Here is a 14,478-nt window from a genome sequence, read left to right as displayed (position 1 = left end):
TAACTGCATGTTTTTCAGTAAATAATTCAGGAAATAGCTGTAAAATAACAGTGTTTTTCTGTAAAAGTTTTTTGCACTTCATTTAAATTAGGATATTTTACTTTATTTGTACGGTGTTTGTTTGGCAGCCGCACCTGACAGTCATTGACCGTTTTTTTTAAGATTTTATTTTTTACAGTGTAGCCAATAGCTCTTTCTGTGAGGAGTTTGCATGTTCTCCCCATGTTGGTGTGGAGGAACACCAGCAATGCACATTTTCAAACTCTTCCAACTCAAACACACCTGACTCAACTCATCAGCTCATTAGAAGACACTCAAGACATGAATGAATGCATCAGATAAAGGAGACATCCCAAAATGTGTGTTCCTCCAGGAACAGGGCTGGGAAACACTGGGATGTGCTCTAGCGTCCCGTGACCCCACATAGAAGAAGTTGTTTGGAAGATGGATGGATGAATTTCACTCTCTACCAGAAAATACTAAAAGGAGAATTCCATCAGTCTGTGAAACGCAAGTGCAATCATCCAAATCATTTCACATTTATTTGTATAGTGCTTCACAATACATGTTGTTTCAAAGCAGCTTTACAGAAAACGCATGTGTTTAGAGTGATCTGTTATCAGAGGTGACTGTGTCCAAGTTATGAATTTCAGAAATGTACATGTACAAATCACACAGTTAGCTAATAATGCATTCATTTAAACAATGTATTAATTTAAGGCAGAAAGAATGAGCTCATTTAAGTAATGAATACATGTTTGTTAACAAATGATTAGGATACTGTATAGAAAAATGTAGCATTGGTGCATGTTGATTCAGAGCTTGCTTCATCTGAAGTCTTGACAGGAGACTTCAATAATCCAAAGCATAGGAGTAAACATGCCTCTGAATATCTAGTCCGAGACTGAACCTGATTGAGATGTAGGATTTACAGATGTTCATGCTGAAATACACCTCCATTGAGGCTGAACTAAAGCTGGTCTGAAAGGAAGAGCGCCTCCTCAGCGATGTGGAAGACTCAGCTCCGGTTCTCCGGCGCATTTGGTTCTGCTTGTTGCTGCTAAAGTTGGCACAACCAGTTATTAAGATTATGGGGCAATACTATACTGTAGGGATTGAAAATCTGAAACTGTTTAGTATGATTTATACACAAAAACACATGAAATCAGGATACCTTTTCACAGATCTGTAAACTAAAGAGTTTGTGCTCGCGTACTCAGTGTTGCTTATGTTTGGAGAGAAATCTCCCAGCTAGCAAAAAGTCGTCTATTAGACGTTGAATAGACGTAAATCTTCAACGTCTAATTACGACTTTTCAACATTGAAAACAGGTCGATCTTCAACGTCTTGATGGAAAATGTAAAACTCTTTAAATTTATTTGAAATAATATTGAATATGGTTTGGTAGTTTGTGTTTCTCCGTTATTTTAGCATGTATAACAGACTTATCCTGTCTTAGATGATCAGTTGAAAACAGTCCGGCCGAAACTACTTAGTTGAAATCACGTCGTAAACCAGTCCAAGGCAGACCGACTTATTTTCAACCATATTTTAAGGCTGAAAGACGGGCTATGTCTATCACATACCAACAAGGCTTTGTGCAAGTGTACAGTGTAACACGGCTTTAAGTTTGAGAGATTATTGCTGCAACGGGGATAATGAGGCTTACAGCAAACACTTCCCAGGGGATTTCTTGCATTATTAATGTAGTACTGCAAATGCTGAAACCCAAAAATGTGAAATTATTATCCACAAATTTAACAAAACAGACAAAAGTACTCTAAAACCAAACGAAACCTATGTATTTATTGAAGGGAATATTTAAAACATATTACAGCGTTTATAAGTATATAAAACAACATTCATCAACTGTTCTTCTATTACTCTCAGTATTTAAATAATTTACAAAACAGCTTCCTGTACAAAACGACCAGAACTCATACAAAAATACTTTTATATTTGAGCAAAAAAATGCATAATGCAGCTAGTATACAATACAAATGCTTGTTCTATACAGAAAACATGCGCTGCTAATCTCGACTGCAGTGGTGTGGCCATCAGAAACACAGCTGAGATCTCAGTCCGGGGTCGGGGAGGCGCTCGGGCCTCAAGCGTTCAGGCTGTACTCCTGCTTGTAGCAGCAGGGCCGGCACACGGCGTTCACCAGGCCGCTGATGAGCTGCAGGACACAGAGGAGGAACTCCAGCGCGCTGAGACCCAGCAGGATCGACAGCAGCGTCACGTTCCACTCCACCACGCTTGCCGGCTGAGTGCAGACTGACCACCTCTCTCGATCCAGCAGATACCTGGAGAAATCAAGGAACCGAGTTCAGGATAACACCTCAGAATACTGTTCCGTCATTAATGAATAACTACACAGGGACAAATGAGTAACGCACTATTAGTACATGGCTTGGTTGAATTCTAATGTAGAATGCGGTGTGTTATTTCTTGATATCAGACCGCTGCTAAGTATAACACACCGTTGCCATGGAGAACAGAGCGTTGCTATGGACGCAGGATTCTAACCGTAGAGACGGAACAGACTATTTTCTTTAGCGGAATCAATACAATCGTTTTTAAATCAATAAACTCCTTTTTAAATCAATATTTTGTGTCAAATTATTGATTTATTTGGTGGGTAGCCAAGTGGGATAATGTAGAGCGAGGCGGTTGTTATAGCGAATACACCCCCTTCAGGCTCCGCTTCGCGTCGGGGTCCTGATCAGCCTGTCGGGGGTGTATTCGCTATAACAACCGCCTCGCTCTACATTATCCCTTACTTAACATTCTAGTAACTATACCATTTTTTTCATACCTCACTGAGAACTACTATATACAGGTTCAAAATTAACATGAATAATGCATAATTTATGATAAAAGGTAATAATGGTAACCCAGTAGTAATGACTCAAGTGTTTCTACATCCTTCTAAAGGAACTACTGGTTATTTGGATCAGTATTCTAAAGTGAAGATCATGGGAACACACTAGTAATGACTAAAGTGTTGCCAAATCCATCGACAGGAATTACTGTTCAAAATCTTACAAAAATCTCAAAAGCTATTTTAGGTAGTTTTCATGTTTTTCACTTTAGAATACTGATCCAAATAATTAGTAGTTCCTGTAGTTACACTTGAGTCATTACTAGTGGGTTACCATTACCTTTTATTATAAACTATGCATTATTCATGTTAATTATGAACCTGTAGTAGTTCTCAGATATGAAACAAATCAAGCGTAGCGTCAGTTCTGGCAGGTCACGTTAGTCAAGCTCGCATCAGTGACTCTCAGCTGATGCACGTCTACCTATAGCAGTGGTTCTCAAACTTTTTCGGTAATTCCCCACTTTGGACAAGGGGGAATTTCCAAGCCCCACCCGCCTCAACATGCTAAAGAAATAAAATGTTCAAATTTATTGAATTAACAAGTAGTGTCAGTATAGTAACAAGTTTATATCTAAATAAAAACTAACTATCTACATCAAATAACAGCAAGTTCAAAAATACACAGTGCAGCTGTGTCATAATTTACATGAAATTCAAAAATAGAAAAGCAATAAAAGTGCCACTTTGCAATCTGTTAAAAAAGAAAAGAAGATAAATCCATTTGGCAAGACAGGTCTATTTATCCCTGCATTAGTGGCTGCAATGAGCCTGTTTTGCATTGCACAATTTATTTATTGCCCACACTAGCCTGCTACCCATCGGCGCGAAACATAGATATAGCTACACATATACTGTATCTGTGGGCGCGAAAGTTTGTTCCGCTAATATTAATATGCCTTTATAGTCACACAAACACACACAAACATGCGCGCGCAGTCACTCTCTAGTGCTGGATTCCGGGAGATTGGATCTCATTTGCGGGCGTCAAGGAGCCGCTATCAATATGTAGGAGACTCCTGGAACTTCCGGGACAGTTGGGATGTCTGGATAAAGATATAAAGGCATAAAAAGGAAAATTTCCTCCCGTTTGGCACCCCACACTTTGAGAACCACTGATCTATAGGAATACGACGCCTATCATTGTATTAATATATAAGCTCCTTCAGTATTACCAGGAACTATCGCGTTTCTCAGGAGCGCATTACCCTCCTCCCTCCCCAGCTCCACCTGTCGTCAGTCAGGATCTGGCCTTCTGAGTGCCCTTGAATCAGAATATATTCTCGAATCATGTTGTACTTTAAAATCTTGAATTAAAGGACAAGTTCGGTATTTTACACTTAAAGCCCTGTTTTCAGATCGTTTCTGATGAAATAGAACGGTTAAGATTAAAATTTTGGACAGATGCTGCTGTCCCGAGAATTTTAGGTTTCTTTCGCGTTCCCCAAAACCTCTAGAATGGGTGTATAGGTGCACTCGAACACTCCTTCCTAAAACGCATTAAACTTTCGTTTACAAAGACGTGAAACTCACCGAGTGGTCAGGGGTGTTCACTGATATGCTCACACAAAAATCGCTGCAAAAGATGAAACAGGAAAACAGGTGTTATCGTAGTTTTTGTCCAACTCCATTGACTTGTATTGGATGGGCTGTGTGCGGTACGGTATTACTCCGCCGCTTCTTCTTCTGCTTCTTCTGTGTATTCAATGAAATGCCAGTGGTTTGCTTGTAATTGGCAAAGATGCATTATCGCCACCAACTGGGCTGGAGTGTTTATTATTCAAGCTCTCAACGGAAGAATCTACGGGTGTGAGGCGTTTGGAAAAATAGGTCCACAGTTTTACAACGAATGGTAAAACACCTGTTGGAAAGCATCTTTTGCAGCGATTTTTGTGTGAGCATATCAGTGAACACCCCTGACCACTCAGTGAGTTTCACGTCTTTGTAAACGAAAGTTTAATGTGTTTTAGGAAGGAGTGTTCCAGTGCACCTATACACCCAGTCTACTGGTGTTTGGGAAAGCGAAAGAAACCTAAAATTCTCGGGACAGCAGCATGTGTCCAAAATTTAATCTTAACCGTTCTATTTCATCAGAAACGATCTGTAAACAGGGCTTTAAGTGTAAAATACCGAACTTGTCCTTTAATGATATCTGCAACACATTCATGTTGGTTCTGTTTGCCCTGAGGGGGGTTATTGCTCTTATCCATGCTAAGCTTCATGGATGCGCAGGGAGTTCTCGCCAGAACCATACCGCCAATCCTAACTGAATGCTAATTGTCAATCGTATTTGACGATAGTGGTCCTGACAGAAATAGTAGTTACTGATTAGCTAATAGTGAACGACCACATTCAACAGCGCTATTACTTACTAATGTGTTAATCAGAGTTTCTTGTTAGTTAATAGTAGTTACTAGAATGTTAATAGTGCGTTACACATTTGTTCCTGTACAGTATAGTTATTCATTAATGAAGGAACAGTTTTCTAAAGTGTTACCGAGTTCAGGACTTTTTTCTAATGAAGTCACCATCAATGCATATCAAAAAGAAAGAGAAAAAGAGCTCACCATCCCCCGTCGCCCTCAAAAGGATATTCCCATCCCATTAAAGTGAAGCAGTAAGGCCCGTTCAGGAGCGCCACAGCGGAGATCAGGAAGCAAAACCCAGACCCGGCGAGCCCCACCAGAGCCGCTATCACCGAACCACACATCTACACACACACACACACAGTGTGAAACTGATGAATCTGGCTGACCAGGGGTGTGTTTCCTGTACAGCGATGTAACTCGCTTCTTCACTACTGTAGTACGAGGCATCATTGGAGAAATCACCTAGCTCGTCACGACTGTTTCCCCAAACCCTATTGTCTCAAATTGGTCGTTCACCCACGTTGGTTAATGATGTCACACAGGTGTTGGAGTAATAACTACTTTTAATGAATCTGTTTGAGATCGAATTAACGCTGGATGTTTTGCTATAAATTACAGACGTGGCATCTGACGATTAATTCTCATTTTTCTCAGATATTTTGCTTTATTTCCAGATTCAATCATAGGCTCGTTCTTACGTACTAGAGCACATTCACGCACTCTTCAAAAATGACAAATTATGTATGTATTCTAAATAAAAGATGTAGATTGCACTGAATGTCAGCTTGCTTATTTTGCTCAAGATTAGGATTTATTGAGTCCACATGTCATTAAAACAAAAAAGCCGAGCTCGAGAGCTGTCGTTCCAACCACACAACTTTGCGATGCTGTTTGCGAATGTTCGTTTGAACGATGGCTTCAGGAAACACTGACTCGTTGAACTAAGATGATGACCACAGAACTTAGTCGACTGTAGTTGGCTAGCGATGGTTTCGGGAAACACACCCCTGTACAGCATGTCCTTGAATTACAGCTCAAATCAGGGCCACGGCCCCCTTCCCAACACTCACCGCACAGCTCTCTGTCCCACAGGAATCCGCACACTTCCCCATTCCCAGAAACACGCAGGCCGGGATCAGCACCTGAATGTGGACAAGCAGTTTTCAATACAATTCAACCGGCTACGTGAGTAATTGAACCTCAATTACTGCATTTTACTTCTGACACCAATTCAACAAGAATGGAACATTTTATCCATGGACTGTGAAAAGTGCTTCGGTAATGTCAGGAAAAAAGGAAAATTGTGTTGGATGTGGAGCAATCTGGCATTTTGATGAAAGATTATGAAGATATCGTCCACTAGGGTTGTACAACACTATCCCACGAACAATTCATACGAATTTGTACGATTAATCTAAACTCCAGTGATGGGTGGGATTAGGGGTGGGGTCAGGGGTAGGTCATTCGTACGGATTCACACCAGGTGGTCAACTCGTAAAATATGTGCGATTTAGCAAAAATAGTATGAATTCGTACAAATTAGCCCCCTCGTAAAATACGTACGAATTGGCGTGAGATCAGGTTGGTTTGTAACAATATATCGTGTCACGTTATATCGCAATACAAAAGTGCATAATGTGTCCGCTGCAAATCGGTATACGCAACAGATGAAGATATTAGAAGACATGTTTGTCGTAAGAGTGCAATTTCAATGAACATTACATTTATTGTTAACTTTTTATCACATGTCTTGGAGTATCGAGATAATATCGTATCGTGAGTTCAGTATCGTGATATGTATCAAATCGTGATATGTGGGTACCGTTACACCCCTAATGCGATTGATATATTGGCAAACTTATTGGTTATCTGAAGATTTTGACCCAGCACTTGTACTTCAGCTTAAGCTTAATTCCATTACAAGTAAAGTTTTCATTGCTTAGGTGTTTCATTGTTTCCTCAGATGTAGCCTATGTCTTGTATAATTCAGGGTGCTTTATCCATGTATTTAAGTGTTAACTCATTATTTTCTCATTTAAGGTGTTCATTTTCAACCAAGAAATGCCCAGAAGCTTACTTTATAACATTCATTCCAACCCAATCTTAGGAGAATTTTTACATTTTGTATGATTATGAATAAGTGATTCATGTGCGAATTCATCATCAATTTGCCAAATCAAAAAATACTTTCAAACTGTCTTGAGAGTGTGTTGCTCATCCCACACACTCAGCTGCACCGCTTTTGACCAAGAGTATTCCCATTGACTTCTGTTTTTTATTACGCTTATTTACAACATCCTAACCCCTAAACCAAAACCTTACAGTTATTATATATTTATTGCCTCATTGCAGTGATTTTTCATTAGCCTAACTCTATCTTAACCTCTCAACCAAACACTAACATTTACCATTTTTATATTTGAACTAAGACAATATGTAGTGTTTATTCAGTTTTTTGGTCATTGCTCATTTTTGCTCACCAACACTTTCCCACACAACACAAATCTGACACTCACCAGAAAACCACCTCCTCCGATCCCCATAAAGTACCAGACATATGTGGTCACATGATCCTCCTGAATGTATATCATCTTTCCGTCGGGAAAGAAGAGCAGGACGTTTGCCACGATGCAGCAAGTGGCGAGAGGGATGAGGGCGAATCCCAGAGACCTGGCAAAGCCCAGGGAACACATCTTCACACGCAGCGAGGGAAGGAGACTGTAATCCGGGACAGGGAACTAGGGTGGTGGACGGAGGAGTGGAGGGATTTTAAGAGACCCCCCCCCCTCCTCGTCCCCCATGAGCCGCTGTACCGAAGAGGAGGAGGAGACAGGAAACAGCCTGACATTATACAGTGTGACCGCAAACTCTCTGACAGACCATATGACCCGGACACTGTGGGGGACTTTGTTTTCCCACAAAACTTGTGATTTTGTAGATATTCAGAGATTCTATCAAATCTCAACCTAAACTGACACAGTTTAAATCACGCTGAGATCTAGGTTTGCAGTTTTAACCTTGGTTCAAGGTCGTGAAACTACAAGGTACTTCTTAGAAAGAGAATCTAATGTTGTATTTCTACAAGTATCAGTTTCTCACAGCTCACGACATTGATGGAGAGTTGACCTTGTTTTTGAAAAGTTTCTCAGTGATGACAAAGTGAAATAGTGTCTTTATTAACAGATAGTAAAAGTTGGTATGATGTATTCATTGTAATTGTAATGTACACCACTGTTCAAAACTTAGAGCATATTTTTTTATGATTATTTTTACATTTTTTAATGTTTCACACCTGAAATCTCCTGTGAACGTCTGAGACAACACTGATATTTAGATGGGGATCATCTGCGGACTTGCACACATCTGGTAATGGTGTAAAATCTTTATTAAGCCAGACCAACATGAAGTAACACAGGTCTTTCTTGTGATTCAGGATTAGACGCTGGTAATCAGGCTTTATGAATAAAGCAGCCTGTTATAAGGAAGTATTACACTGCATTACGTAACTCATCAGTTTTCCACAGAGGATACAGACGCCCAGTGTTGTGCTGAGCTGTGCTTCCAGGGGCTCTGAGAACAAAAATAAACTGTTCTCAAGCATCTGTTGTAGACAAAAATGAATGTTGTAGACCGTCTTGATGAACTTCTTGTTCCTTTGATACTGGTCTAATATCAGTGAATATAGATTTAATACTTGAGAAGTTTAGTATACCATTCATGTAATGGTGGTTAATTAAAACTTTATTAAAACTAACCCCTTTAGTTCAATCAGAGTTTCCAGTCATAACTTTACATTTAATAAAACTGATTGAAATGTTTCTTTCTCACAGTCCTCTGGCAGGACATTTTTTGACCTTATAAACTTCCCTTTATGAGTGCAAATTAATCAGACTAATGGAGAAGAAAACAACGGAAGTGCAATGACTTGACTTCCTGATAAATGTAGCGAGTTTATTCTTATAGTTCGTCACTTCAGCCATGAGTTTCCTGAAGACACGCATTTGTCCTCCACCCCTGATTTCCTCTGTGGAGAATGAATGGGAGCAGATTCCAGCGTCCTGACACATGTCGAGAGCTTTTCTGCTGTGATCTCACCCATACAAATACATCCTTACATCAGCCGTATGCTGTGGCGTCATATGACCACTGGACAAGTGTGAGCGGTGAACTTATTAGACTTTAATGCCCAAAAAAACTGAGTTATAACTATCATTCATTCATCAGATTGGAGGATGTGAAGGTCAGACTGAGCATTGTTAAATGGGACGGTCTAGCCTAAGGAGGATTGTTCTAGTTGAAAGTTACATTCGACTGTCTCAAAACCAAAGCAGGGTTCAAAACCTGTCTAGATGAGTTAGGGTTAGGGTGTGGTCCACATTTTGAACTTAATCTCATCTCAGTAAGATATGTCAACATTTGAACCAACATTTGATTCCGTCTGTGTACTTGTCAATACTGTTCTGGGTTTGGGTTTTTGAGTGAATTTACACTGTTTCCTGCTCGTCTTAGTTCATTAGTTGTCATGGTTACTGATTTGCCCTCATGTGTTCCACCTGTGTCTTGTTAATGATCCCTTTTATGGTACGTTTACATGACAACGATATGCTTAAAATGGAGAAGTTTTTCCTTTGAGTTTTCCGCGTACAGACAACTCCATTGTCAAAACGATCCCAGTTCACACGGATCTGCGAAAACGACTAAAAACGCTGTATTCTGCTGCCAGGCCAGTAGATGGCGATGAAACACTATAGACTGAACACGTAATACGGATGTGCATGACGTCATCGTCTTCAGAGATTCGCGTTTTTGTTGTTTACACGGATACCGTTTTCCAAAACTTGCACTTTGAAACCCATTTTCAAAAGTTTGTGTTTTCAGGCGCCCAAAACGCCGTTGTCGTGTAAATGAACGGCAAATAAAAAGTTTTACGTTTTTTGTTGAAAATGGCGTCATGTAAACAGCCCCTAAGTTCATTGGTTGCCATGGTTTTTGATTTGCCCTCATGTGTTCCACCTGTGTCTTGTTAATGATCTCGTTTAGTCCCTTAGTGTTTCCCTCTGTATTATAGCCCTGTGTTTGTTTCATATAGTATAGTAGTTGTTCTGTTAACCGTGTTTTGTTTCATGAGAAGTGTTTTCTGAGTTTTGTTTTCATTTAAACTGCTTGCGAACAGATCCAGTCGTTTATATTCAACCCCTTGCTGACAGTACTATTAGAATAATATAAAAAATATAATATAATATATTACACTATTATATATTATTAAAAATATTACAATAATAAAATAAATATAATAAAAACATGTAATAATAATAATTATTAATAATAATGAAGTAATAAGCCACTCAGGGCTGAACATCTCAGAGATGAAGTGTCTGCACAGCACATATAGAATGACCTTTTGTACTTGTTGATTAATTGAATAGTTTAAATTAAAACTCAGCAAATAGTAGCACACTAAACTCAGCAGTGCAGTTGCTTTCACAGCAAGAAATGCCATGCAGTTAATCCATATGTCCAACATAGTCTAAATTGTTATTGAAGCATCTGAGATCACTAAAGTCCTAATTTAAAGACACACTTGGCTTGAAGACTGCGACACACACACACACACACACACACACACACACACACACACACACACACACACACACACACACACACACACACACACACACACACACACACTCCTGCTGTGTGACCCTCCTACAGCCAGCCGTTCCCACCACACGTTCACAGTCACGGCCGCCCCTCCTTCTGCCTGCGCTGTGCATTCCTGCTCATGTATTGGCCAGTTCACCACTGGTGTTAGTAGAGGACATTCCCAGTCGACACATTCAGCTGTCATTGCGGAGCTGCAAAATGCTGAATCTGGCAAGAGTTTTGCAGAACAACATGCATGTACTCTAAGAAGAAAAGATTCAATGTGGAACGCCAGGTGCTTCATTTTAGGGTTCCATCATGGGATCATTTTATGGATTTAGTTTGAATTAATGTTGTTTTTATTTTGATATTTTAAACATTTTAATTAATGAAACACTGTATCGCTAGAAAAAAAAAATGAATAACCAGTTAACGATGAAAGTATATTTTTGGTATGAAGGGTTCTTTAAAATTGAGTTAAGAACTCTTGGGTTCTATAAAGAACCCAATTGAAAAAAACATTTTTCTAAGAGTGTACACAATTGTAATTTAATAATAATAATAATAATAATAAAAACATTTGCAATTTTGTAATGTAAATGCAAAGTAGTTAAAGAGACTGTATTAAATAAAAAAATCATTAATTTAGAATTTTTATTCCTATTCATGCCCTGGTATATAGAAAATATTTTTCTCAAGTGAGCACATGTTTATCTTATAATGCCTTAAAAAACTTTATAAAAATATATTGTCATTAAATATATAAAAATATTGTCCATAAAATTGGAATCCATTGATTATTTAATTGAGTAAATTATAAATGAAGAATTACAACATGGGCCATAAAATAATAAGTTATTCATTCATTCATTCATTAGACTTTATTGTCCACCTTAGTGGAAATTTATAATAAAAGTAAAATGAATGTTGTGTGTTATGATAACATGTTTATGGGTAATTCATGCTGTAAAGCAGTGGTTCTCAAACCTGTCCTGGCGTACCCCCAACACTGCACGTTTTCTATGTCTCCCTAATCAAACACACCTGATTAGCTCATTAACCCATGTTATAATGAGCTGATGAGTTGAATCAGGTGTATTTGATTAGGGTGACAAAGAAAACATGCAGTGTTGGGGGTATGCCAGGACAGGTTTGAGAACCACTGCTGTAAAGGTACACTGTGTAACCTTTGGCCCTCTAGCGGTTAAAAATCAAAACTGCATGCATTTTGTAGAAGAACATTGTTTTGGTTGTGCTTTGGCCCAGCGTGACTGCGGATGAATATGGTTCTTTCTCATAACTAAAAACGAGAGATTTTCCTCCTGCTCATAAAACATTCACTTCTAGGCTTCAGAGATATACTGTAACCAGTAAAGCTGAAGACGTTACTGTAGCTTTACCCATTAATAGACACGCTACTTCATAACAAATAGATTCCAGCTCAGCGCTGCAACAACCATAATGAGATGAGCCTTCACAATAGATAATGCTTTACAATCAACTCTATTAGAGAGCTGCATATGACAATTTATCCGTTCAATAAAACACCTTACTGACCTGTTGAGAAATAAAAACGCAGCATCGCTTTTACATTTCAAATCCCTCAGTTCTCGCTATCTCCTAAAGCCAAGTCGATGTTGATTTTTGTTTTATTACGAGCTCTTTCGCTTTCTCTTTTTGCCAGCAGACTCTCCTCTTTTCGACGTTTGTTTAAACCAAACGGCAACCTTCTCTCTCTTGAATCCAACACTGAAGTGACTTAAACTGCAGTTCATCGACTGGCCACTAGAGACCGGCTGCAAAAGAGAGTCAATCCCATAGACTCCCATGTTAAAATGCCCAACTTTACAGCAGAAAAAAATATGTTTACAGCCTGGTACAAAAAGTGGTTTTGGTCTATATAACTAATTTTGCCCTTCATGACGACTGAGGGGGGTGAATTTTTTTATAACTCATCCGTTTAAATCATATTAAGTCTTAAAGTTCTGCATAATTAAGGGGTGTGGCCACTTGAGTGACAGGTGGATTGCCGCTGCTTCACTACTAGCCGTTTGTCTGCTGTCTGTTAGCGTCACGTCACCTCAGCTAATCCGCCTCTGTCCACATTTTCGTTTATCCGGGAGTGACGCTGCCAAGATGGCGACGGCCGGCTCCGCCCACTTTGGGCTTCAAAAATGCTCTTCAGAAACCAACGGCTGACGTCACGGACATTACGTTCATATTTGTTTACAGTCTATGGTTAAAACGGGTGATTCTCTGGAGTTTGGAGATTTAGCGGCTCCATGTCAACCTTTATCACTCGTTGTGACAACTAACCTCTGCCACTCACACACCAGACAAGCGGCAAAGCAGCCGGAGAAACTCTTCTGTATTTACAGACGAGACGAGAGTCACGTATGGACACAATTTCCTGTGAAAACTAGGTTTAAAATATAAACACATAATAGGGCTGCTATTGTGAATCAGGGTAAGACAAAAACACATTTTGGAAGAAGGATTGATGATGTATTGACAAAATTTTGTTCATTTTGAACAAAAAAGTTACAAAGTTACGTACCTATTGAACATTTAAATACAATTCCTGTTTGCCTGACTGCTTTATAGATCTGTAAAAAGTAAAAAAGGGCAGATTTTGTGTTCATATTTGTCCAATTGTCTGATAATCTCATTGTTTTGTTTGTTGTTGTTTTTGTTAATAATGAGGCACAATTCAAACTTATAGTGACTCCCCTATATCCCCTATATCTGTGTTCATATTTGTTACTGGGAGTATAACTGCGTCTGTCCAAACACACGTCTGGAATTCATTCTTAACTAGCTTGTTGAGTAATATCTGACGTGAGCGTACTATCATTAGATACAGCAGGTAATATACAGTCATATACTCTGAAGTGTGCACATCAGCCCCGATAAGAGTCTTAACGGTTAATTTTTAGCAGTTTTAAAGCAACGTGCACTGCAAGATATGATTGAGTTTTGTTTGGGTAAGAGGTTAACTATTTTCAGGCCCTTCTGAAGGTTTATAAACACAGTAAATCTGGGCCGAGCAGAGGTTTACAGCGTTTCTCTTCTCAAGTATACACTTCTCCACTCTGAGCTGTTTACTCTTTAGCTATATGGCTTGTGCTGAATGTTTAAGGTCAATTCAGATTGAGTCCGAGTTCAGTTTATGAGATTTCTCCTGCCCATCTTTCCTGCACTCTTGGAAAAAAAGGTACAGTGCAGTTATATATAAAACCCTAGGGTTGACTCAATTTAAAAATAACCTCTTTGCCTTTATTATGGCAAAATACAGTCATGTTTAACGGTTATTTCAGTTTTTTCCCCCCGAGTGATTAAGTATGTGTAAGAGCGGTTTGATTCATAAAATTTAATTGATTAAAAATTAAAACAAAATGAATCAATTAAAACTACATCCATATTCCATAAAATGATCCCATGATGGAACCCCTAAAGGGTTCTATATATGAAGTGCCTGACGGAACCCTTTAAGGTTCCATATAGAACCTTTTCTTCTAAGAGTGTGTAAAGATAGGCCAAAATCGAGTACTTCCCTACTACAGTATCTACAGTAGGTGGAAA

At 39.0% G+C, this 14,478-nt stretch overlaps 1 protein-coding gene across 1 annotated transcript; it reads right to left on the bottom strand.

The window, feature by feature from the left end:
* Positions 1-1,786: 1,786 nt before the first annotated feature.
* Positions 1,787-8,126, bottom strand: tm4sf18 (transmembrane 4 L six family member 18). Its single transcript, XM_079889713.1, has 4 exons — positions 7,770-8,126; positions 6,324-6,395; positions 5,452-5,594; positions 1,787-2,306 (listed from the first exon to the last, which is right to left on the bottom strand). The coding sequence occupies exons 1-4, from the start codon at positions 7,944-7,946 to the stop codon at positions 2,108-2,110; spliced, it is 591 nt and encodes a 196-aa protein (XP_079745839.1). The 5' UTR covers positions 7,947-8,126; the 3' UTR covers positions 1,787-2,107.
* Positions 8,127-14,478: the final 6,352 nt, after the last annotated feature.

This window comes from Squalius cephalus (assembly GCF_949319135.1).
Source record: "Squalius cephalus genome assembly, chromosome: 13".
Classification (NCBI taxonomy): Eukaryota; Metazoa; Chordata; class Actinopteri; order Cypriniformes; family Leuciscidae; genus Squalius; species Squalius cephalus.
This window is presented reverse-complemented; position numbering and strand designations above follow the sequence as displayed.

Excerpts from the sequence above, each read along its gene's own strand:
- tm4sf18 (XM_079889713.1), bottom strand. The coding sequence starts at position 7,946 with ATGTGTTCCCTGGGCTTTGCCAGGTCTCTGGGATTCGCCCTCATCCCT. Across the intron at positions 6,396-7,769 it reads TCGGAGGAGGTGGTTTTCTG|GTGCTGATCCCGGCCTGCGT; the intron begins GTGAGTGTCAGA and ends GTCCACATTCAG. Across the intron at positions 5,595-6,323 it reads GTGGGACAGAGAGCTGTGCG|ATGTGTGGTTCGGTGATAGC; the intron begins GTGAGTGTTGGG and ends GTGTGTGTGTAG.